This window comes from Pelmatolapia mariae, linkage group LG8, assembly GCF_036321145.2.
Source record: "Pelmatolapia mariae isolate MD_Pm_ZW linkage group LG8, Pm_UMD_F_2, whole genome shotgun sequence".
Lineage (NCBI taxonomy): Eukaryota > Metazoa > Chordata > Actinopteri > Cichliformes > Cichlidae > Pelmatolapia > Pelmatolapia mariae.
The window spans coordinates 20217883-20244273 of NC_086234.1; the positions used below are offsets into that span (position 1 = coordinate 20217883).

Below are 26391 nucleotides of genomic sequence, written 5' to 3' on the forward strand. Positions count from 1 at the left end.
CTCAGAAAGTTGTTTCTGTCTTTCTGGTTGTAGCATTTTCAGTGGGAGAAACGTTTCATCACTTGTTCAAGTTACTTCCAGCTGGACAATTGTCAAAGCTTGGAAGGTACCTAAAGAATGCTCCAGGCGATCCAGGAGGGGAAAAAAGGACAACTGCTGCCTTAGCAAAACCTGTAGTGAGTCCTCAAGTGTGAGGAGTATCAGAACATCTAAGACACATTTTCTCAAAACACAGCATCTCTGTGGCTTTCAAAACCCAAAACACACTATGCCCTAAGGATCAGGTCTCCACTGCGAGATGAGAAAGATGGAAATTTCCACTTTGCAATTTTTGAGCAGTCAAGTAATAAAAATACACTTTAAAGAAACTTTGAGCTATTAATTGTGATCCCATTTATATATATTGTCCACAAATATGGAAACATTTTAATAAAAAGGAATATTCAGTTTAATAAAAGTAATCCCTAAATATCACCCAAACTGGGCTAATGGGAAACACCTTTTCCATACAGTGTCCTAAACAAAACCCTTTGCAAACTAGATGGACTGTATTGTCACAGTTCAGTGGTGTAGAAAATGTGTTCATATGTTGAAATAGTGCAAATGTGCAAGCTCCCCTTCCCATTTTTAAAAAAAAAAAACTAAAGTTAAAAAAAGGTACAAGTTGAGATAATCTGGCAGTATCTGTGTGGAGTTCATTGCTCCTGGTGGTCCTTATTGCTAACTTAAGGGTTTCACGATCTTCATTGAGATGTAGTTCTGTAAAATGGAAGAAAGAACAATCAATCACACATTGACAAGTTTCCTATAAGTACAAAGATGATAAGACTGAACAATTTTAGAATATGAGAAAACTTTGTTGTCCAGTGCGTTTGCTTTTGTCTGTCCTTACCGGTAAAGAATACAACAGGATGGCGATGAAGAGGACCAGTATGATGAGGATGATAAGTCCAATAAAGACCCACTTGAACCTTCTCCACACAATGAACTTCATGGTCTTACATGGGTTGGTGAACCAGAAGAAGGATGTTTCTGGGCGACTAGTAGTTGACAGAAAATGTATTTAGTAGACATCATAGCCTGTATACCTTTCAAAATTCAGCCCAGCTAATCTTGTAAAGCAGGCTCTTACTTTGGAGGGTCCAGTTTTGGATTCATGTTGGGTTCATCCCGTCCTTTTCCTGCAGGTCGCTCGTCTGCATCCACTTCACTCACAATCTCCAGTGTCATCTCCACTTTGCCCTGAAAACCCAACACAAACAGTAGAGTGACAAGACAACAAGGACCTGCAACATTTTTGGAATACTTCAGCTAAATTAAGACCAATTTATCTGACAATATTCTGCAAGTAACACATTTCCAATTTAGGAATTTAGGAATAGTCAATAGAAAATAAAGTAGAAGTATAATGTTGTTGTCCAAAGCTCTTAATCTTTTCTCTTTATGGCACTTTGGGAATATTGTATTTTAACTCTACATTTCCAAATGTCTTGTGGTTCCATCTTATCAAATGAAAACTGAAGTTTCTATTCATACTTACACCCAGGACCTTCTTCCCATCTTGTTCAATAGAGCAAGGCCACCAGCCTCTGACTGACTGCTGAGCAAACAGAGACTTGTTCTGCTCTGTCTTGTGTGGACCTATTTCCACATTATCCATCATATCCAGAGAGCATTTCTCTGGGGTCTTCGCAGGAGCAACCAGGTTACGCAAATCCAGCTCCACAGTACCTGGGATCACAGCACATTGTACTCAGGTTTTGTAAAGTCTAGGCATAGACACACAGGCTGGACTTGAAAGTTTCTTACCTAGGTAATCATCCAGTGAGAATTTGTCATTATCCCAAATCTGAACAATCAGTTTGGGAGGAATCCGGAACTCTGTTTTATCAAGACTCCAAAAGTGTTCCTGTTATTTAAAAAAAGAAGAAGACATTCAAACATGCTTTAACAACAATACCTGTGGTATTTTTTAAAATGGTATTAAAATAATCTTTGATCTACAGTACAATAAACCAACTGGCAACAAGCCTCACCTTCTTGGATACGAGGCAGAGTTGTTCAGCTGGCAGGTAGTCAAGTCCAAAGACGAATCGCCAGTTAAAGTTACCATCGCCATCCAGAGACCTGTAGTGGACATCAGTCTTCTGCTTGTCCTCCTCCATTCCTGGCATCCAGCTGGCACATAAACAACAGGCACGAATAATCATTGGCCTTTGATCACAGTAACCCTCTAACACAAAGTGCTGCTACCTCCTAAAGGAATATTTTGGAAAAAGTAAACAACAATAGATTTGGACAAACAAGGGCATTGATGCAGAATTAACATACCCTTTCACATAGATGTCGCTCATGCGCTCTCCAGTGATACTGGTCTCATCCAGAGTCACATCTGTGGTGTTCCAGATGACAGCGCGCAGGAAATACCTGAATATTTGAACACAGTCATTGTTAGCTCTCAGTGACATCCGCAGCGATGAAGTACTGAAGAGAAACACAGCACTTACTTCTTTGGTTTGCGTGGTGTGATGTCAAAGGGAGGCCCGGGGAGGCCTAAGCTTTTGGGAAAAACATCCACCCACATCTGAAGTTGTCCCTAAACCAACGCAATATATACATTTTACAAAAATAACTGAGCCTGAGTCATTGCACCAAGAAACAGGTACAGTATGAGATGTCTAACCTGAGAGAGGTTGGGCTGGAAGGTGCTGTAAAGCGTCCTAGTTTCCACATGTTCAGGGACGAGACCCTGTGTTCTGAGCACGTGCAGACAGAGGCGTTCATAAGGTGGACCCAAGTGCTGATGAATTTCCTTGTTGTTCTCTTGATGTAGAAAAAGAAATCAATCACTATACTGGTATTAAAAAAATCTAGTGTTATAGGGGCAAAACAATTCAGTCACAACAATAGTGTATTGTTGTTGCGACCTACGCATCTACTAATCAGAACGTTGGTGGTTCGGTGCTTGCCGATGCATGCCAAAGTATTCTTGGGCAAGATGATGAACCCTGATTTCCTCCCAGTACATTCATCGGAGTGTGAAAGTTAGATAGAAACCACTTAAATGTAGAATAAAGTGCTTGTGTGAATGTGTATGTGATTGGATGAATGAGACATGCTGTACAAAGCACTTTGGTAGCTGAAGTAGGGTACTAATGTGCTGTATGATGATCAGTCCATTTATCATTTAAACAGTAAGAGATTCAAATGAACTGATTCATCTTCTTGAAATCTGAAAATTGGAGACACATCTGAATTTCAAAACAATTCTGCTGTTTTTGCTGCATTCAAATAAATTTTGTTTAATTAATAAAACATATAGTATTAGATGTTTTAGGGAATTAAACTATAACAATATGTAGCAATGTGAAATGTGCTAAAGACAAAATCTGCTGTTAATATTTGCCAAACAATGAGGGCATGTAGACGGGCATAATAGGGCTAAATTGTTGCTCATTTTTTAACACAAAACATCTACATCACTCATTTATACTATTATACTTCTAACCCCTTACCAAACTGAGCCAGTGTGTATTCTTTTCCATTGAAGGTGAGTGAATTTCCATTATCTTCCGTCCTGGGCTTGGAAAGTCCTTTAAGACGAGCCAGATTCTCAAGAATCTGAGATGGCTTCAGCTGGTCCCGCCACTGGTTGATGCCAGAACTAGATGACAGGACAGTTGGAATTAATGCTTCCTCAGCTCTGACTCCATGTTTTCCAAAAAATATTAAAATGTTTCCCACTTAGGCACATCTGCTTCCTTACATGCAGTAGCTTTGAGGCAAGCCGCAGTATGAGTTATATCGAGACAGGAAGCGGTTCTCCAGGTCAATCACTGTCTCGCCGACCTTCTCGTCACGAGTAAGCAGATCATAGTCATAAACAGAGATCTTCAGGTCCTTGTCCTGGGGCAGGAAACACGTCATCTCAAACATCCTAAACAACAAAAAGGACGGTTATAGAAATCTTAAGATGTAATAAATTTTCTATTTATACCTGTTTGAATTCACTGACACATAAGGTTTACCTTCCAAACAAAGGGTTGAGGGTGTTGGGTAAGTAGTGGTCTCTGTCATCGATCGTGTTTTTTCCCAGTGATATCTTTATGTATGGATCGCACTGAGCAGAAAAGACAAGAAACGGTACTGACCGTACTATGTTTGACAAGATTTGTATTACTGTAGGTAACGCAGATTAACACTCACACTGCCATTATTGTCTTTGGGCTGGAGGTCCATGCCCCGAACCACATAAATCCTAACCAGACACTCCTGAGGTCCACTATCTGGGAGTTCTCTGAACTGACGCGGTGGAGGAGCTACACCTGGGTCATCTGGCAAGGGGTACACTTTGAACGAGCCCTGCAGGTACAAGAGTAAACCCCACACTCAAACAAAGAAATCAAGTTCACTGTAGTTCCCCCTAGTAGTTAATTAATGTTTTTCTGTATCTCCAAATATTATTTTTCTGATGCTGTTAGACAACCTTAAACTCTCCAACCACAGTGGGATCATCATCGCCATTGTCGTTCTTGCCTCGCTGGAGTTTGAAGGTGTCGCAGAAATCAGTTAGCCCTTTGAATTCTGGGACATCTTCCAGTTCACGGTCATAGATCTGAAAATGAACACACTCACATTCAAGTTGTCTGTAGCAACCAAAGAGGAGCATACGTACTATTTGAAATACATAGACCAAGATGAATGATTACAGTTTTATGAGTGTTTGTGAGGACATGGAGCTGGCTTACTTTGAGGGTATCGTATCCTTTCTTGAGGTAAGGACCACATTTCTCCTGGTCTCCTAGCGAGACGTAGAATTTACTCCACCAATCAACGGTCTCCTTTTCCTAAAGATGGAATTGTCCTGCATTTTAATCTCACTGCATTTGGGAACAGAAGTTGATTTGTCTGCTATTAAATCTTATTTAATCAACTACTAATAAGTCTTACCTTCTCTGCAACCTTTGGCATATGAAGATGCACCAAAACAAAAATAAAAACAAGTCAAGTTTATATCAGTAACAAAAAAAGTAAAAAGAAAAACATGAAATGGAATCAAATGCTGAAAAGATAGCAGAAAATTGAAATGTAGAGAAGAAAAAGTTGATAAAGTGCTTTCAGCCACAGTTTAATGACTGACAGTGATTCTGTGAAAGGGTGTAGCAATCAGCAACAACAATAAGCTTTTAACACAGCAGACATTTTGACATATCATACTGAGATGTATTTATTTCATTTAGTGTATACCCTAATATTCTACATTGGTGTTTTAATATCTTGTGTTAGCTTACTGTATCAATATTGATTTTATTTTTTTATATATGCCCTTCATATATAAAATATATATATACGGTATATAGATAGTTTAAAATGTCCGCTGTGAAAAGGGTGCTTATAGCAGGTAGCGTGGCTCTGGTGGTGAGGTAGCGCCCATGCCTGCCATGACTGACATCTGCTTTGAAGTAAATCAAAGGACTAAATCTTCACTTCATTCATAGATTTCATTTTTCTGTGAGTTTCATTTGCGGTCAGAACAACAATTTATTTATTGGTCAACTAAAAAAAAAAAAAAAAGACATTTTGGGAAATACAGTATTGTCTAAATGTCTTGAGCCGCCCCTCATTTCTGCATATTTTACTTCCATGCATCATTGTGTGCGTTGTGTCCTTAAAGAAAGTAGTATCTAAAGCCTCATCGTAAATAGTCTCAATGTAAGGGTGGCTGTCAAGAAGCCATTCTTAAGGAAGGGAAACAGAGAGAAAAGGCTGCATTATGCCAATTGTACAGGGGCGATAGGTCTGACAGAATGATGAATCCAAATTTGAAACATTTGGTTCAAATCTTTGTCACCACAAACAAGAGAGAGGTACAACAGTGGCTGTCTACAGCCATCTGTGAAACATGGTTTGGAGCTACATTTAAGCCAGTCAGGTTGAGCATCCTGTCAAAACTGATGGAATTATAAATGCAGAAATGTAGCTTCTGATTTTGCTCCCATATACAATAGCATGTGGAAAGCATTGAATCAGCAACAGAGAGGTGGCTTTTGCACAATACTGTACCTTTATTTTCTTGAGTCACAAGAGTTAGATGCAAAAAATCATTATGATTCCACACACATGTCTATATGCTAAATTTGAGTCTACTGGTACCACCCAGTTATCTCTGCATAAAGACTATTATAGACTATAATAGGCTGCCATTGTTAGTAGTAGTAGTTTTTACAGATTTAATACTGGCTACTGTTTGAACTGTTGAATGAATTAATAATAGCACTTAGACTGTACCCACAGACAATCCCAGACTAGCTGTTTCTACCTAATTTGAGTCTGAACTTGGGTATTAGCAGTAGTATCACATTTAGCATTTAGAGCAGTTTCAATTTTCAAACTCTATGCAGGAAAATATAGGAAAAATAAGGGTATTTCCCAAAGTATCAAACTTTCTTTAAGTAGGAAACTTGTAGACATATTATTTTTGAGGTTTCAGTAGCAACACTGGCTTCTACGTTTAGATGCCTGAACATCTATGCTACAATCGACACTACAATAACAATGTGCTCAATAAAATATGCCAGATAAAGTAAAACTGCAGTTATTGTGGCAACTCCCCTGTAAATTCAGGGCTTTGTGATAGCATTTTTGTTCAGCTTTCTGTAGCTCTGTGATTGTCAGCCATTCAGCATCATTGGAGCCCCGCCTTGTGAATTAGAAAGCCATAATAAGTAACCATACATACAAAATGGGAGGTAGGGGAAGCCATTTTGTTGACAGCAGCTGACATGCTGTACATAAACTGTAAGCCAGAGTAATCAGAGTAAGTTTGTCAGATTTGACTTGATAGTCAAATTCTGCTCTTAAGAGAACAGAGGAAACTTCTGAGTGTTAGGAAAGGTGGTGGGGCTTACCTGAGCTTCTAGCAGTGGCCTTTTCTCCTCCATGGTGATAGAGACATGTTTGTGAGGCGACGCCATCATCAGAGCCACTGTTAACATTGAGCAGTTACTTTTATCTCTGTGCATAAACTGTATCAAAGTTTGTACCTAGCGTTTCTCTATTAACATACTACAGGCTGTATAAACAACCCTAATTCAAAAAAGATGGGATGCCGGGAATAAAAAAGGATAAATAAAGATTCAGAAATCTCATAAGCCCAATAAAAACATATCAAATGGATTAATTTAAGAAAGAAAGTTAGTTCCTTTTGAATTTGGTGGCAGCACTGTTCACCACTGTATAGCATCCCATCTTCTTTTAACAAACAGATTGTAAACATCTGGGAACTAAGGAGACCAGCTGCTGGACTTTTGGGAGGGGAATGTGGTCCCATTCTTGTCTGATGTTAGATTCTAGTTGATCAACAGTTCTCAGTCTTCTGTGTGGATTTTTTCATTTCATGATGTGTCAAATGTTTTTAACGTCTGGACTGCAGGCAGGCCACATCCGGACCCCAGATTCTTCTCCTAGGAATCCATGCTGTTGTTATAGCTGCAGAATACAGTTTAGTGTTGTCTTGCTGAAATATGCAAGGCCTTCCCTGAAAAAGACATCACCTGGGTGTGCCACTTCCAGAGGCACTAATGTGCCTCCATAGAATCAGAGACACAGGTTTTTGAACTTTTGAGTGCTTACAACAAGCCAGACAGTTCCTCTTCTATGTAGTCTAGAGGATGCAGCGTCCATGCTTTGTCTAACCACAGAGCAGCTTTCCAATTTTCAGGCTCGCACACAGAGATTTCTCCATATTTTCGGAATCTTTTGGTGATATTATGTGCTGCAGATGATCAGATATTCAAATTCTTTGTAATTTTACATTGGGGAACATTATTCTGAAATTGTAGATGTAAATTTGTAGATGTAAGTTTTTGCACACTGGTGAACATCTGCCCATCTTCTGAGAAACTCTGCCTCTATAAGATATTACTACTTGCTTTTCCAGGCTTTTATTGCCCTTGTCTCAACTTTTGAGACAAGTCGCTGCCATCAAAAGTAATTTTTTTCTGAAAAACACTTGATAAGTTTTCTATTTTCTGTTGCGAATAAAATATGGGGTCATGAGATTTTGAAATCATCGCATTATTTTTCTATTACGTGGTCCCCAGTGTCCCAACTTAAGTGCCTTAAACTTGAATTCTTTCTAATGGCTCTAGGGACCAATTCCTCTGGTTGCAAAGCAAAAGTTAACTGCTAGTTTTTCAACATGACGTTCATTGCAGGTTGCTGCAGTCTATGATCTGCTCTTACTTTTAGATGACATTGCTCCTTCGGCGGTGATGACATATGGATCACATCTGAACTGCTCCAAAGAACTGATAGTGCACTGGCCTACCACAGGCTTCCTGCCAAATGGACGGTGGTCTATTACCTTAAGCACAATGGGAGGCGTGTACATCTCTTCCTTCGGAAGGAGCTGGATGGAGAGTATAGAGGAAATGGAATAAATAATCAGGGTTTAAATCATAACGTATCAACTTCTTGAGAATAATAATTGAGCCTTAAATTGAATGATTCGGGTGTTGGTATACATTTTTAGACTTTTCAGAGCAAAAGTTTAAGATTAGGCTTAAAAATTTCCTTTTTTGACAAAGCATATATCTGGTGCTTGATTAGGTGACCCTGTATCTTTCCTTAGTCACACTGCAAGAGGTCTAGGCTGCTCTAGGCTTCCCATGATGCACTGATTTTCTTCTCCACTCACCTTTTTCACTCACTGAGTGCTTATACACCACTCTGCATTTAATCATTAGTTATTATTAATCTCTGGCTCTCTGCCATAGTATGTCTTTGTTTTGTCTTCCTCATCTCATCCACAACTGGTCACAGCAGATGTGCCTGGTTCTGCCCCAGGTTTCTTCCTGTTAAAAGGGAGTTTTCCCTCTCACGGTTGGAAAAGTGCTTACTAATAGGGAGTCTTCTTATCGTTGTTTTTTCTGTTTTTTCTGTTTTAATTTAGGGTCTTTACGTTACAATATAAAGTGCTTTGAGGCAACTGTTGTTGTGATTTTGGGCTATATCAATAAAATTGAACTGAAATAGATTGAATTGAAAAAAAAAAGTTGAAACTTAGTCATTTCAAAATTAAAAATTATTTTAGTTAAATTATTATTTCTTCCAGACACTTAATTTCCTAATTCTTGTGCATAACATAGAGTGTGTGTAGTACTGCCATTACCACTTTGATGAAGAGGACAGAGCTTGGGAAGTTTGGACTCTTCTTCATGTTCTTGATGACGGCCGACTCTACCCTCTGCCCCCCACATTCCACCACGAGGCTGGGCGAGGATATCGCGGCCAGTTGGTATGGCTTCATGTTCCTCAGGCCCCATGCAAGAATCTGAAATCAAACATAGATTGAGGAGTTTTAATGAGGTCAAATTCCATGTGTGTCCATCACTTTAGAAGGGAAAGTTATATATAAGGCTATATTTTACCTCCACAGCAGTGAGCTGCACCACAGGGCGAATGCCCTGAGGAACCATGTAGAGGTTCTCGGCTCTCTTTGGGGGAACCAGTGGAAGATCTGAGTCTCCTGACTACAGAGACAGAGGCATTCATTAGGCTTTATTTTTTGTTTTTTTCCTGTAAGATTATACTTAGTTCCATGGGAGTCTAAAAGAATAAGGAAAACAACATTACACCTTACATTTCATATAAGAAATATCGACAGTAATCTCCAAAACTACATGGAAATGATAAAATACAAAGGAGATGAAAAGATGAAGACATTGTTTAAGTTAATGATTTATTACTCAGTATGTATGTGTGACAGACTGCATGTGAAGGAGGCAACACAGTTTTTAGGAAGTCTCATAGACCTGAAGGCCCAGAGAACAATTCCTTTTAAAAAATGCTACAAAACAGACTATTGTCCACTACTTTCTTTTCAAACCTTGTTTTTAAGAATGAGTTCAGCAGCCACGAGAGCCTCCCCAGCCACCTTCCCCTTCTGGATGATGGGATGCCACAACAGTTTTGGTGTCTGATCCATACCAGAATTCAGTTTTACTATTGGGGTGCAAATACTGCGGCCGAGCATTTCATCCTTCCCCTGAAACAGAAACTTCCAAGATTACCATGCATATTCTAGTGTGTGCAAAATTAAATACACATGAGTTTAACAGAGGATGTTGTAAGAGTAACAGATGAATGGTGTATATTGCTTTAAAGAAAATGAAAGGAAGATGTCAAATGTTTTTTAAAACAATTTAAGCTGGAAAAGTAAAAAGTTTCACTGAAGTCAACTTCAGCGTGATTTCAAAATACAGTTTTACTGTAAGTATCTGCACAAAATCAGCAATCAGGGATCTTACAACACTGTAAGTGCAGAAGACTTCTCTATATACAGTCTCTCAGCGTACCACTTGGTCACTATCGTAGAACTCCAGGACAACATTGGGAGGGCGGTAAGCAATCTTCTGGGGGTCTCCGTAAATCTCTACATCATTAAAAATCAGAGTCTGGTCCCAGGTTGGGTTCAGAGTTGCTCTTAGCTTCTCTGTTGTCTTACTGACATGCAGGAAGGAGACATGTGCATATGGATCTGTGGTGGAGAAAAAAAAGTAGTTTTTCCGTTTTATTTAACAAAGGGCTTTTGCAGTGATACTCATTTAAGTTCAAATCTAAATCCACTCGAAGTCTTAAGTTTTATATGCATTAAATTTCATTCTGGATTTAATCTTACCAGAGAAACTATCTTTGTCCATGGAGGTCATGTTGCGTGCCTGATGGACGTAGACACGGAGATGATACATATATGACCCTAAAGAGGAACACAACATGAATGAAGCGGACAGTCAAAAATCCTTCTATGCAAATGCAAAATGCATTCATATGTTCACTTGTATGTGCATCACTCACTGTCAAAGGAGCAGGACACAGTAGGCGTGTTGGCACCAAACAGCTTGGTAGCATCACCCTTGGAATCTTTCTCTTTCTCCTCTGTGTCAATACCCTGCCAAGAAAACCAGACAGCTTTTACACATTCATATTCCGCACGCTCCCAGAAACAAAGAAAACACACACACACATGACAGCTCTGTAGATGGGGTTAATTCATAAGCAAATATTTGGTGACTCAGCAAGATCAGGTTGACTTCCAGCTTTGTATAACATCCCATCCTCTCTGGCTTATTCTCGCACTATTACTACTATGCCATTGTCAATCAGATGTTTAAAAAAAGTAGTTCAACATCAACAAAAAATCAATTTTCTCATTCTCACCAATGCTCCCTCCAGCTGGAAGATGGCAGCTGCTCCGAGGCGACCTTCCGGTGCCATTTTTCTCCTCCAGCGCCTTCGCCGAAACGTATCTGATGACCTCTCCTTTCTGTGGAATTTCCAGCCAATCAGAGAAGAGAATTCCCAGCCCTCAGGGTTGCCTTGATCCCGCTTCTGCGTGCAAAAAGGGACTTATAGTTAACAGGTAGAAACATTTGTTCTACTTGGATCTAAGAACTAAATTGAGCATAGCATTAGTTCAGGCAGGCCACCAAGTCAAACAGAGCCACAGCCCTGGCAGATTATCTCATCTATGTGTCGATACGCATGGAAGTTGCAATTGTATTTTACAAAATCAGAATCAATTATAAAAGAAATGGCAAAGCAGTACATAGTCCTGCCCTACTGTGCAGTGCTGACCTCCACAGCTGCTCCTCCGGGGACTTTACTCCTCTTGCGGGGTCGAATCAGCCTTCTTCTGCGGTGAACGTGGTACATCTTCTCTGCAGGAACCCAGGACCGAGGCTTGTCATCTGGAGGAATGGTGACTCCATATTCCCAGCCTTTAAACACCACACAGACATTCATACCAAAAATGTCCTTAGTTATATGGTTTAATTTTTTTTTTTTTTTAGTTATGCTGTGAGGTGAATGTCTGCACCTTGATCATCCACAGCTCTGTTGATATCCACAGTCCACTCATCCTCCCAGATCCAACCTGGGGGACAATCAAACTCTGCAGGGTTGCGACTTTTCTCTCCATTCTGCACAACCAAAAAGAGCCACTTAGTGGCCTATATATGCTTATAAATGTATCTATATTAAGAGTGTGGGATTATTATCTATTCCAGGCATTTGGGCGAGTCAGCAGTTAACGTGTATGGTTACATTAATGCCTCGATATTTCTGTTTATCAAGGAGAAAAGAAAACTGTGTTCTCACCACATCAGTGAAGGGTTCAGAAGCAGCCTTCCAGTCTCCACCTGGGAAGCGGGTCTCATTCTGGAAAACCTCATCCATGAATTCAGTGTGTCCTGCATCAGCTTCTGTTAGCAGACTGAATATGAAATAAGACTAAATATGAAAAGAGAATTTAACAATGAGAATATCTACCATTGCAAACGTCAGTATCAAAAACACAAAACACGCGGCAACATCAGTGCACTGTTGCATGTGTGTGTGTGGTGTGAAACACAAGGAAGCGTTTACATAGTTTGTCAAGCAGTGTTTACATGTTGGGAGTTTCCTGACTGATAATCTAAGTCTAACAAACCCTATGCTCATCTTGCTGAAAGTATGTGCTCCATATTATTACTGTTAGACTCACGTCTGACACCCTCCATCAAACAATTTTTGGGAGTTCTGTTTTTCCACTTTACTCTGCTTTTTTTGACAGCTAGAAGTTTGGGTATACAGTGAGAGGCAAAAATCAGCTGGTAACACTTGGAGTGCAGAATGTGTTTGCCTCTGAGTTTACAGATAGGTTAAAAAGATTACGTGGATGACTTCCGTCAGTTTGATACATTTCCGTTAATTGACTGCTCAATGGCATGAGGAGAATGTAAACATGAGAGAGTCCATGTGGCCTACTTCCTTCACACTGCGCAGACTCAGTGTTTACCAAGGTAAGGTAGTGGTGAAACAAACAAATCCTGCTTAGATGACCAAGTCCAATTACACTCACGCTTTCTCTGGATCAATGAACCACTCAGACTCCCACTCCCATCCTCTGGGTGGAATGAAGTACTCCTTTTTTAGCTTCAGTTTGCCGGTTACATCAGAAAACTTATGGCGCCCCACCAGTCCCGTAGTCCCCCACTTCCCGAACATCTGAGCCTGATTTTCGTACTGTAATACACAGGAAGACGGGCTTGGTTTTAGGAGCTGAGAACATTTCATGTAATAAGACACATGTATTACAATGTAATACTTGTGTGTGAATCCCAGGTATGTGTGGGAGAAACATACCAGTTCGGCAAACACACTGAAGGTTCCCTCGGAGTATGAGTTGAACTTTTTCTCATGTGCAGACAGACCCAGCCACATGTTAACTCTAATCTGAACTGGCACCTTCAAGCCCTTGTTCTTGTCCATGGGGTACTGTGGAGATGGAGAATAAAAAGCATAGAAAAGCAGCTGATTACTACATAACATTCAAACATTTCTTTTATTTATTTTTTTGCCTGTTTTTGACAGTTCATGTGTACCTGTAAATACACAGTCTGTGTCTTGCCACAATGCTGCCCACAGGCCTGCTCACTGAATGTAGAGTAGAGGATCTGATGAGCTGGGATGCGACTGCAGGCCACTCTCTTCTCACCCCGTAGCATCCAGATGATCACATCAGGCATGCTGCTCTGGGGCTGGACACAGTTAGAAAAACCATGTGAACTTATCCAGTGCTCATAGAAAGACTGTGTATCATGCCTTAGCACACAGATTTGACCAATAATTAGGATGAATGTCTTACATTCTTTTGACATGTTACTGCATCACGAGGCTTTTGCATGACACAGTGTATATAATCAATGCTGTACAGATTCCTACAAATACTATTTTTCCTACTAATACAATTTTTTTTTTAACTCAAAGAAGCATTTTTGCTGTGTTTATACCTCTTCAGCCAGCATTTTGAGCTTTTCTACCCAGGACTCCAAGTCGGACAAAGTGTCACGGATCTCTCCGGCCTCCTCTCTCATGCGTCTGGCTCCGTCTTTGATGCTGGTCAAAGCCCTGTCTCGCAGCTTCTTGATTTGGATGTCCAGAGTTGTCAGGTTGGAGTGGCCCTCGAGCTCAGGTGTTGGGAAACTCAAGGAAAGCAGACAAAATCCTAATCATTTCAGCGCGGCCAAAAAAATTAAATAATTAAGCAGTTAACTCTTCATAACTTGCTACACCAGGTCATTCTTGGCTAATTCGTTTTGGTGAAACATTTCTTTTTGTATGATTCTCAGATTCATTTGATAGCAGTCTGAAACCGGTTCTTTCTCAGCCTACTATCATCTTATATACTCACAATCCATTCAAGCAAATATGTGGCATATCTCAACTGTTATGAATTGCCGTCAAATTAAGACAGCGTTTTATGTAAAATCCTTTTTTCCCCCATTTTTTACCTAATATATAAATCATGTACTCTCAATAGTTTGTGTACTTCATGTAGGAATCAGGCCGAGTAGTCATTATACACTGCATGCTTCTTAGGCAGTAGGTCACTCTAGAGATAAAAAATGACCATGATCTCTAAACAGTTGCTACACATTAGAGATATGACACAGAGAATTCATTCACAAATTAATCTAAGCTAGTGAGTCTAAAGGGAAACTTTTCAGAGGCTAAACTGCCAAGTATATGTATCCATAAAATGTCAGAATTTTTTGAACAACCCCCCATGCTTATGTCTTATGACCAGTACTACCACATATCTAAGAGTGGCTATAGTGTGCATTGTCTGAGATATTAAAGTGTGTTCAATACAAAGAGGATAAAATAAGACTTGAATTAAAAAATGCAATTCAAAACAGGTGAGATAAGTCACAGGTCCTTTGATAAATGGATTTTGGAGAATTTAAGACAGTAAATTTCAATTTTTAGCTGTCGAAGAACAAGCTTTGTGCTCAAAATGCTGCTTAAAAATACCTTGTCTGGTATATATATATATATATATATATATATATATATACACACATACATATATATATATATATATGTATGTGTGTATATATATATATATATATATATATATATATATATATATATATATATATATATATATATATATATATATATATATATATATATATACATATATATATATATACATATATATATATATATATTTCTATTCACGGGATCCATCCTGTGAATCACCAGGATGTACTTGTGCTTCATTTGTTTGTATTTCTCACAACATGCTCCATTTACCTTTCTAGGTCTTCAATCAGCTGATTGAGTAACTTCAGCCACACCTCAGCTAGCTGGTTGTCTGAGACTTTTGCCAAGATTGCCGTTTTAAATTCCTCCAAGTTAGATTGCTGCAACAACAAAACAGTGGTGAGGATTATGTTCCCACCTCATGGAGTTACAAACACATGTCAAACATTAGCAGAGCCGTTTCAAAGCAGGCTCTGTACAGGCAATGAATCCTAAACTCAACTGAAAGCATTCATTGCAGTATTACCAAGCGGTGAGTAATATAGAGGATGATGTTGACAGAGTCCAGACGGTGGCTGATGTCCTCCCAGTATGAGGTAACCACAACCACTGGCTTAGTGTTTGCCCAGGGCAGGTAGTAATAATGATTACCTGGAGAAAAATTACATGCCATTAAAAATCATGTGGTCATTCAGTGCTTGAGAACATCATGTATTCAGTGCAGATTTCACCACTCACCATCAAATATAGCACAACTATATTGTGTGGTGGAGGCCAGCGGTTTGCAGGTGGTGTCCAGTTTGTTGCCATAATTACCGATGCTGACCTCAAACTGGATTGGTTCTCCAGGTTCCTGAATCATTGAGGCGCTGTGGAAGACTGCACAGAGGCAGTATTTTCTCCTCCTCTGGTATTTCTGATTAAGGAGGAAACACAGAACAGAGAAAGAGAGGTAGAAAGTTGTTGACTATAGGCTGTATATAAAAGATGGCCATAGCTTCTGGTCTTAAAAACTGAACCCAGCGCTAAAGGTGCCTTAAAACTGCATTCTTCCTAATGGAAAGCAGGGGGTGACTATTGGTTCCAAAAAGAAACCCAATTCTATGTCCATGAGAAGTCTCTGACAAAATTAGTCAGCCTTTCACACGATTCATTGGCTCATGAAACATTTTCCTAAAGATCTTATGATTTCAATAACTAGCTTATAATCTTGTTGTTTATTTTCTAACTTATGGGTTCATTTAGAATAACATGGAAGATAAAGCAGGGTAAGCCTTAAGCCAAGATTGACAAGTCACTCATATAAGGGTGATATCCAAATATGCATCCATCTTTTATATACAGTCTATGGTTTTGACCTATGAAAAAAGTAACAGGAAAAGTGAAAATTGAAACCAGCCACACGACAGTCAATACCTGTACCACCAGGACGTCATCACTGTGGATTTTGTCTACTGCTTTGTCTGCTTTCCCCTCTAGCTTAGTGGACAGCTCGACCAGAATCCTGCCTCTGTACGCCACGCCTTCTCCCTTTACAAGGACAACATAATGAAATCTTAAAAACCCAACAAAGGCGATTGAAGAAAAAGCATGAAAGAGAAATTCATAAGATAGCAGTTATCATGTCTTCTCCACTACCTTGCCAAAATTGAGATCCTCATAGGGGTCTGGGAAGCCAGTGAACTCTCTGGGGCTGCCATACAAGTTGATATAACAGGGCCCAAACACAGGCAGGAAGCCCACCTCAGACTCCCCTGAGCTACCTGGAGAGAGAAAATGGCAAAACAGTCAAGCTGATATAGTGAAGCAAAGTCAAGCTAAAGCGAAAGGTTTGATGCCACTAGGTGTTACTAGGTGACTATTGGAGGTGGCGGGTGGAGGCAGTGAATGGTGGGGCAAGCAGGTGCAGAGACTGTGATAGCAAAACATTCAATATGAAAACAGAGCAACTCACAGTTATATTGGCAACAGGGAACAAAGAAAGTTAGACATAATCAACATTGTAGCACGAGCGTCATGCGTTATGACCCATGCAACACAGAGCAAAAAGAGAAACCTTCATAAGATGGCGTTGCCCCATATTCCGGATGTTCCTCTATTCCAGGAGAAGAAAAGGACAAGTCGAGTACCATTTAGAAGGGAACACAACGGGGCACATTGGTATAATGCATTCTTTCATACAGTCATACAACAACATCTAGATATGCGAGATGAAAAAAAAATCAACTTCTCTGCTGAAGTTTTAATTTAAAGCTAAAATGTAACATCTTGGTCCTGTTTTCTGGGATAAAGTAGACATAAATAAATGATTACCTTCTATCTCGCCACCAGAGGAGGCTATGTTGGCCAGATTCAGGTACGTGGTGCCAATAGCATCATTTCCTGTCAAACGATCCCTGCAATCACACATAATAAGTTTAGGCCCAGTCCGCACACACATACACACACATACACACACAGACACATAACCTGCACTCATGTGATTAACTGTAAAATGACATGCAAATCTCACAGTGTATCTGCGGTGTTACGCTCTGCTTTGTCCACTACCACTATGAAGTAGGACATTGAACAATGGCTCACATTTTATTGCTTTTTGTTGGAAGTTTTGGGGTGTTTTCTGTTTTTTCTTTCTTTTTTTCACAGTGGACTTTATTGCCCTCTCAGTATATTTTCAACACCTAACAGACTTTTTTCTAACCTTTTCCTCTGACACTTTTTTTCTATCTAGCCTTCCTGGAGCCGAGTTATCTGACAGTTGCTTTTCTCAGAAACACACAATGATGACCCGAGAGGCAGTGCCAGCCGAGCATGTTATTCAGGGAAGGGTGTGGCTAGCACAGCATTATTCTCTTGAGGCTAGTATTAGGACAAGGATATGCACACACATGTGTGCACACACACACTGACCACACCACACAAACTTTGTGCAATACTTTTTCCAGCCAAAAGCAAGTGCCTCGTATTTTCTTTAGTAATAATAAAAAAAAAGAAGAAGAAGAACAGAACATTACATTTAAACCGTAATCGTATTTAACTTACCAATCAAACACCGTTAGTTTGACACGCTCACACATGGAGGGGAACTAGAGACACACACACACAAAAAAAAAAAAGCTTAAACACACTAATTTCTCTGTTACTTTCTGCTATTTAGCTTTTATCTTAAGGAGCACTACCTTGACTTGAAGGTTCAGTACTTCGTTCCACTCTGGGTTGGCATTCGTCTCAATGATTTGTGTGCACAACTGGAGAGGCAGATTAACACACATCAGCATTTTTTCTCTATAGGATAAGAATAAAAAATCTAATTTTCTTAATCTAACATTATGGCAAAAAAAAGAGGAAAATCGAGAACCTTTCTGCCAGCAAAGCTAGCCTCCAAAAAGGGATCCACCAGGTTTTTCTTGTTTGCTTCTCCTCCAAAAATTTCTTTCAAATTCTGGACAAAAGCATCATCCACTGTAGCAAGAAAACAGTGCAAGAATGAATCAGTCTTAATTTATTTAAGACAATCAAAACATCTGTTTAATAGGGGTAACAAGGAGAACTAAACTTCATTTTATTATGATTTAAATGACCAGTCGGTTTGGTACAAATGCAGAGTGAATGCTGATCTAAATCTGCTCTTACTCTGGGGAATGTCCTCAGCTCTGAACACCTTCAGTGACAGCGTGGCCCATCTAAGAGTCACGCCCGCTGGAAGCAGCAGATTACTCTCTATGTCATCCTGGTCGTCATTGGACTCTCTCTTTTCCACCTGCAGCGTTTGAGGCAGAACAAAGAAAGAATGCATGAGAGAAAGTGAAGCACGTAAGCAGCCTATTTACATTGTGAAGGAGGAAGCAAAGAGCTGCAGTCAAAGTCATCTGAGAGCTGCAGCTCATCGGTCATACCGGAGGATCATCGCCAGTCCCGACGACAAAGAGGCTGACTTTCAGGTAGCCTTTAGCCCCAGAGATGGAGTCATCTGGGTCATTCAAAAGGAGCCACTTCCTCATGACACAATGGGCTGTAAAAGGACCACGCACATAAAAACACCACACAGGATAAACAGACTTCATTAGGGCACCATCAGGTAGAGTGTGTGGAGAAGTTAAAAAGCACTTCAGACTTTGTAACTTAAAAAAAATCTCAGAAACAGTAAAAGAAAATTAGTATTCAGCATTTTAGATGTGGAGACATTAAATAACATAGTGGTTACTAAATCTGGCACAAGCTTTTTGGCCCCTTGTTGGCACCAGTAACACAGTACTGACATTTTGCCTCCAAAGTTGTAACTGGTCACTTCGTCTAAGATTTTCTCCTCTGCCATGCATTAGTCTCTCCACCAAGTGAGGAGCAATTGAAACTCTGTAGTTTAACTTCACTTCAGTATTTTCACAAGATGGTAGCTTTTTTTTTGTCTGTGTGCTGAGTGGTGTTGAGCTTTTTCACTGCATCAGATTGGAAGCGACACTGACAGCAGCCCACTGCATTATGATCTCCACAAAATAAGCTAAAGCACCATCTGTGTGGATGCAAATGACACTCAAATCTGTGGTTGAACCAGCTTACCTGGCTCATCATAAACATAACCAACGTCCACCTGTGTGAGAGAATAAGGTGAGATTAGCCAGACTTGTTTGTCATTTTAGATGTTTCAGCATTTTGTATGGAGGAGATTAAACCGGGTACCTTGAATTCTCCCATAAGACTGTCAGCCCTCAGTGAATAAGAGTTATACACCTGCAGAGAAGAGTGCAACCATCAGCAGGCGGTATAAATGCTAACAGAGGACTTCAAAATTTCCTATTAATACTAACCCGAAAACTAATGTTCTGATCAAACAGATCGGATGGCAACATGTGGACATTGTAGAAGAATATCTGCAAAAAAGGAAGAAGAAAAAAACATCATACAAGGTTCAAACAAAGTAAAACATTTCACATCTCTGTAGAATCTGGTGTGGCATGTTTGGATAGACTCGACTTTAATTAGTTATAATGAGATTGACAGAATAAGAAAAATATTTTTATCCATATCTGAGTTTTGTGTAGTCACTCTGTGCAAATAAATGGCAGTACCTCATCAAAGAAGGGGTTGTTTCCCCTCTTAATCCTGGTCCTGTGGGTCTGCCCACAAACGTAAACCTTGACTACTGGTTTGATGTTGTTGCCAGGCAACTGACGGGCCTCGATGATCCGGACTCGAATCTGAGAGACAGAATGAGGGTGGATAAATTTACAGGCACATCACACAAGAAGCCTTTTGACTTCAGACCTGCCTTAATTCTTCGTGGTACAGATTTAACAAGGTGCTGAAAATATTCCTCACAGATTTTTGTCTGAGGAATATATATCTTGTCTATAAACAATCTTCTCCCATGAACATAGAATCAATGCACTGTACAAATCTGTACACCACCAACTACATAAATATTTTAGTAACATCTCAATCATTAAGGGCTTAATTTAAAGTTCACGATCCTCATGTTCTGATCCTCACCGGCACATCCAAAGTTTTTTTCTGCAGTTGTTGATCTTTATGATAATCAAACTGACCTGAAAGTCCTGAGGTTTATCTGCAAGTCGATGTCGACTCTGTGCCCTGGCCAAACCCCGACGAAGATTAACCGACTGACCACCGGATGGGGACATCCCTGCAGGGCCACTTTGGCTCCCATCTGGAAGAGTTTCATTGCCCTCCTCACCGCCACCACCACCTCCTAAAAAGCACAAAGACAGGGCGATCACAGGTCAAATACCTGACACACCTCTAAACAAATGTAATACTCTCAGTAGACACATGCTCTATTGTGCAGTATTACTGGAAATTACATAAACATACCAGCATCCACTGTAGTTTCTCCTGACTGAGGATCATTGGGGTTTGGTACAGCGTTGGCTGGAGCATCATAGCCGACCAAAAGATTGATTGTTGCCTGAAAGGAAATTATTGACTAGTCTTCTATTTTAAAAATATATATTTTTTATGAAATTATATTTTGCTTATATTTTTGAGTTCATATCAAAGGATGAAAACTTACTCCAACATTTTGTCCACTTTCACTGACCAGGGGAACATTTTTACACGGCAGTGATCTCGCTTGACCTGAAGCGAGGTCTTTCAAAGAGATTTTAGCAGACCCGAGGAATCTATTGGAAAAAAAACAAACAGTGTCAGACAGCCTAGTTTTCTATGCATACAACACTCAACTTGGGGGACTTTGCCTGGTGACCATTCTGTTTCAATGTCCTGATTGAATCAGGCAAAACATGTGCTACCATTTTAGTCAGCAAATTTACCAGTAATCAGATTACACAGATTACACAAAAATTAAAAGCTGCATGTGTGCTCAGTGAAGCCTACATTCACACAAAAAGCCGTGGAGAAGGTCACCACCCAGAGCTAACAAACCATACCTGTTCAGATGCACAAACACAACACTATGAGCTACCACACACTCAATACTACCAGCCTCTGTTTTAAACAGCAACAACTTTCTGCACCGAGGATGGAAATGAATAAACGCTTCCTATTTGGGAGACCTTTAAAAAGTCAGAGTGATAAAGTTTAAACTTGGCTTCCAAATAATAATAAATAAATAACACAATAGAATGTGGTGAACTCTACAGTATTAAAATGTGGAAAAACACCACTGCCATATGTATCATGCAATGATCAAATAAAACAGGTTTTCTGATATGTCTCATGCATCTTCGAAGGCATCAAACATCTACTAAAAGTAATATTACTTACAGCATTACCCAATTATTTGATCTCCAAAGTCAAGTAATCATTAACCCGATTAATGGTCCTTGGGAAAAACAGAATTGTGTTCCTCGGTTAACGTGTCCTTTAATGTTTTAAAGAAAAAAATTCAAATGAAACTCTCTGTGGAACTGTATGTGAGCTATGCCCAAAACACCAGTGTCACACAGTGTATCTCAGCATTTCCAGCATTGTCCTTTCATTGCTTATTGTGTCTGTGTCTGCCTTGGTGTGCAGCCAAAAACTACACTGTTTCCTGTTTATCTTGCTTATTCTTTCACAATTACAAGAAATTTGACAGCAACTACTAAAACTGCAAAACTTGCAACTAAACCTATAAAAGGCCAGAATTTCAAACCCATGTTTTCTCTGCCTGAAATAGACAGAGAAAACATTACTGTGTCCAAAAGGAATACAGCTAACCCAACGGAGTGTTATGAACATCATGTAAGTTGTCTCTCTTTGGGTGGACACTGTCATTTTATTTTGGCAGCATTCCTGGCGGAGGAATTCCTGCAAAATAAACTTGCTGCTGACCTACATCTGACACCAAAGGCTACAGCATTTAAACATCTCATGTGAAAGAGCTTTAAATATACTACTATCCATGCACTATAATAGTGCACTCAAAAAACCTCAGCAGTGAGTGTGACATGCTGATATGATGAGCAGTAACTTAACTTGTCGAGATTACTTTAGGACACTGTACAAATACTTGGACAGAATTTATTGTGGGGAGGAGATCCAGTCATTATTCCACATGAGGAAGGAGGCCGACACTGGTACTCCCTAGACATTCATGACTCATGAAACTGGCATTTAACCTCATATTAAACCAGCCCTTTTTGTGTATTTTATTACCCAACAGAATTTAAAGCTCCATCAAATAGTGTTTCCAAGCAGGAAGAGCCTGTGTTAGAGTTTTTCCTTGCATAGTCTGACCAAAATCTCTCGACAAATGAAGGCCATTCAGCGGAGAGTTTGACATGGTTCAGCGCATGGCTTTGCATATCTGCTGTTTTTAGAACATTCAAATACTAAGTAGTGCAGTACTAACTGTGTTAGCGTCCTCACTGAGCAGTGGGAAAATCATTAGAGCCCTGGTGTAAGTGTAGAGTAGGGAAATGATACTTGGAGTGCCAACTTCCCATTTAAACAAATAACAACCAGCAGACTTTGTGACCATTGTCGAGGCTTGGTGATGTCATGTTCAAATATTGCTCTCGCCTACATGCAGGATAAAATCTGAACTCATACTGAGTTATTATTGTAATAACTCAGGGGTTTTTTTTCACTTTGTCAGGCTGTTAAATTTTTCTAAGAATACAAATATACAAGGGTGCCTCTGACACAATGACGTTCTCACTTATATCAGTTCAGTCACTATAATTAACTATGTGTTAACGGGAATGAGTGACTAACAGTACAAATAACCTTGAATGTCTGTCACCCACCCTCTGTCAACATTCATTTCCCTTTGCACGACCGCTCGGCTTTGAAATATTGCGGCTCATCTGAGATACATTTGTGACAAGAGTGTGAAAATCACCCATGGTGCACTTAAAAAGCTTAAAAGTCCAGAAATATCTTTCATCGGCGAGTGAAAAGTGGTTTGAAATATTTGCACAGACCAACAGGAAATGAGACTACTTAAGCGTTTGATATGAAAGAATTCCCTCAGCCAAAAACTGTGACAAACTGGATATCTCTGCATTTCAAATATACGCAGTCAAATTTTATACGCTTACATTTTAATTTTTTTATTGTAGAGTCATCAACCATTCAGTGATTTCTAAAAGCCTACAGCTCTATTTGAGCCTCAACTGCATAACAGGGGAAATGGAAAGTTCTATCAGGGATGGATGCAAAGCAGGTAAAGGGAGGATAGTTAAGACCACAAGGTTTCAAATGGACTTCAAAGGTAAGTTATTAACCAGAAGCTGTGGAAAACAGTGTCGCAGTTACTACGAAATATGCTGTAGATATTCATTGTCTGCAGGGTATAAACTATGATGGCTGTTGATACTTTGACTGTTTTTTTTCCTTCAGTTTCATGTTAAAGACCACATCGCTGTTTGCACTGGGAGACTTTATCCCACAATCTTCTGATTCCTCCCAAAATCAAATTAGTCAGGAAGAATGCTTATTTTCCTCCCTCCTGTTGCCACAGCGACAGGGAATACCCATAACAGTATCTGCAAAGCTATTTGAGAAGGACAAATCCTCCTCTGCTTCCACTCTGTAGCTCTTTAGAGAGTGTGTTAGACGGCCAGCTCAGTGGAAAACTTTACTCTGTATGGAGACACATTTGCAAAGCCCCTCCTTCAGTTATGACTGTCCCATGCACAAGGGAAACTTTTACTCAGTTTAGCACATATGTGTGCATATATCCACAGAAAATCCATCTCAGGACTGACATGTTTCATAAGAAACAAGAACTTTTAGCATCATCGGTTTTCTTAGCATAAAAAAGACCTTGATCGTGATAATTAGTGATGTTGGGGAAACATTCCTTGTGGTTGGCCTGAATCAGTCCCATATGGGATTCTGGCTTTAGCTGGAAGTGAAAACCTTTTAGAGTATTTTTGGAGCAGGTTCAGGCTTTTTTGGCATTACAGCACATCTCACTCAGACAGTAATAAAATAGCTCATACCACTACATCTACTACAACAACTCCACATTAGCTTTAAGAATTTGCTTTGTTCTCTATCACACTGTGCTACACAAATCTCAAAGATGGGGGAAAAAAAGACATCCATTGTTGCACAAGAAGGCATCCCACACAGCTCTGCAAGTCTCAGCATGGCAAGAAGGGTGTAGCAGGCTAAGGGGGTTGGAAAAAACTAACTACATAGCTGCAATATTGAGTTATTATGAAAACATCAAACTTATCAAACTTATTTTTGTTTATATTGGTGTGTCCTTGTTCTCACACACACACAATATGTTGATGCTGTTATGTTGTTCTGATCCTGCTTCTAAGCAACCGGTAGCAGCCTGTGACATGTGCAAATAGCAGGTAGCCCATGTACAGCTCAAGCTATGATGTCTCTGCAGTAAGCGAATAATCCGTTTCTTAAAAGCAACATAAAAGAAAAAGAGACACACACCTCTACCTTTTTTGACTAATCTGCTACCTGACTAAACAGGCTCAAATTCCTAGAAGCTCCTGTTTCAGACAATACTAAGTTTGTATTGTAATTCAGTAAGGTGAGGCACACAGCTTTTCATGACTTGTTGCACAAAGCTGAGAGGGGATCTCAGTCTCCAGGCATGCAGTGTACTTACTTATCTTTCCCAATAGTTTCATAGTCTTTCACAATCACGTCAATGTAGGAGCTGGAGTCCAGTGCCTTGCCTTTTAGATCAAATTCAACCAACTACAAGCAAACAAATGTGAGAAAAGCATGCCATCAGATACAGAACCTAAACTGCTGTCATGTCTTAAATAACCACATTTTATCAAGGAACAACATATATATTACAAATAATCATATATGTGTATATTAACCATGTGGTGTTTGGGACTGCAATTGCAGTATGGAAAATTTGCATTAAGTATTGCTGCATTCCTGGCAATTCATCTAAATTAGTTAAAAAATAATAAAAACAGGTAAAAGTGAGTGAAGTATTGCAGAGTGTTTCTTTGTCTGTGTGATTTACCTCATTCCACACTGGATTCAACTCATTGTCAATCGATTTTGTTTTCTTCTTGTCATCTGAAAGGGAAACACATTTATTTCTTAATGCTGCAACTTTCCCTTCTTTTTGCAGCTGGAAAGTTAAGAAAAGTAACATTCACATCTTATTGTTTTAAATCAAATGATACGGTACCTTTATAGCAACAGCAATGCTAGGATCAGTACTGTAAGTCAGTAATGTGTCTGTCTTGTGCAGAACTGTCATATATGATTTTAATTCTGTGGCTGAAGCCCACTTTGAGTACAGACTCAAACTTGTCTGTTCACTTCTTTGCCCGAGCTCATTTCACTGTATCACACACATGCAAACAAGTCACTCCCCAGCTATGCATCAGGAAATTAAATTATTCTTGGATTAAAAAAACAAAACAAAAACACTTTTGTTTTTTAACATTTGTAATCTGGCTAGTTCATCTGATAAGTTCAGCAGCACCTCTGTACCTCAGCTACCACAAACCAGATGAAAGAATATTAAATTAGGTACCTTCAAACTTCAAGCCCTGCAACAATCACTATTACAAATTATTAGGCAACATTTACTTTTTACTGAAGACAAGAACACACCAAAACGTTTTGTAGAGAAAAGAGACCTACCTCTAAAAATCACAGTGGTAATTGGATCAGGAGCTCCAAGGGTCTTTTTAGGTAGACCCTTAGCCGACTCTACTACAACCCGCAACATGACACCAAATGAGTTTAAATGAAAAGAAAAGAAAACTAATCAGTTTTAAAAAAAGAAATGTCCACGCAAGACCGACATCCTCACGGCCCCATCACAGAAGTTGTCAGGGCAGGGCTGACAAAGTCTAGCTCCAGGATTCAGGAACAAGGGCGGATCACGGGTCTATAATTATGCTGAGCAACAGCCTTAACTATTGCTGCCTTCTGTTGGTGTGAGTGGAAAAGGGAAAACGCAGCTGGAAAACGGTTCACTGGGAAATGGTTGTTTCATAGGCTACAAAAGTGTATTCGCATTCCTGAAAAAGAAACGGATAATAACTTAAAAAATAAATCTTTAAAAACGTTTCGCAAGTGTCTTTTTCAAAAAAAAAAAAAAAAAAAAAA

The 26391-nt window shown here is 39.6% G+C and overlaps 1 protein-coding gene across 1 annotated transcript; it reads right to left on the minus strand.

Annotated features, from left to right (window-relative positions):
* Nucleotides 1-65: 65 nt before the first annotated feature.
* LOC134632707 (myoferlin-like) lies at nt 66-26095 on the minus strand. The gene is made up of 54 exons (XM_063481454.1): nt 25921-26095; nt 25289-25344; nt 24914-25005; nt 20900-21008; nt 20701-20794; nt 20415-20578; nt 19938-20066; nt 19677-19739; nt 19549-19599; nt 19429-19459; nt 18768-18883; nt 18505-18631; nt 18230-18333; nt 18051-18119; nt 17914-17957; nt 17185-17267; nt 16928-16966; nt 16510-16634; nt 16288-16401; nt 15610-15787; nt 15398-15522; nt 15142-15251; nt 13833-14025; nt 13425-13580; nt 13186-13317; nt 12902-13065; nt 12160-12274; nt 11879-11981; nt 11638-11780; nt 11221-11391; nt 10858-10951; nt 10682-10759; nt 10359-10540; nt 9890-10048; nt 9432-9533; nt 9173-9334; nt 8245-8410; nt 6909-6985; nt 4951-4962; nt 4749-4847; nt 4487-4615; nt 4207-4362; nt 4029-4120; nt 3767-3937; nt 3516-3664; nt 2684-2823; nt 2508-2596; nt 2332-2427; nt 2037-2178; nt 1810-1909; nt 1541-1731; nt 1133-1242; nt 893-1040; nt 66-759 (listed from the first exon to the last, which is right to left on the minus strand). Exons 1-54 carry the CDS (start codon nt 26006-26008, stop codon nt 721-723), a joined length of 6171 nt encoding a protein of 2056 aa, XP_063337524.1. The 5' UTR covers nt 26009-26095; the 3' UTR covers nt 66-720.
* Between the last annotated feature and the right edge of the window lie 296 nt (nt 26096-26391).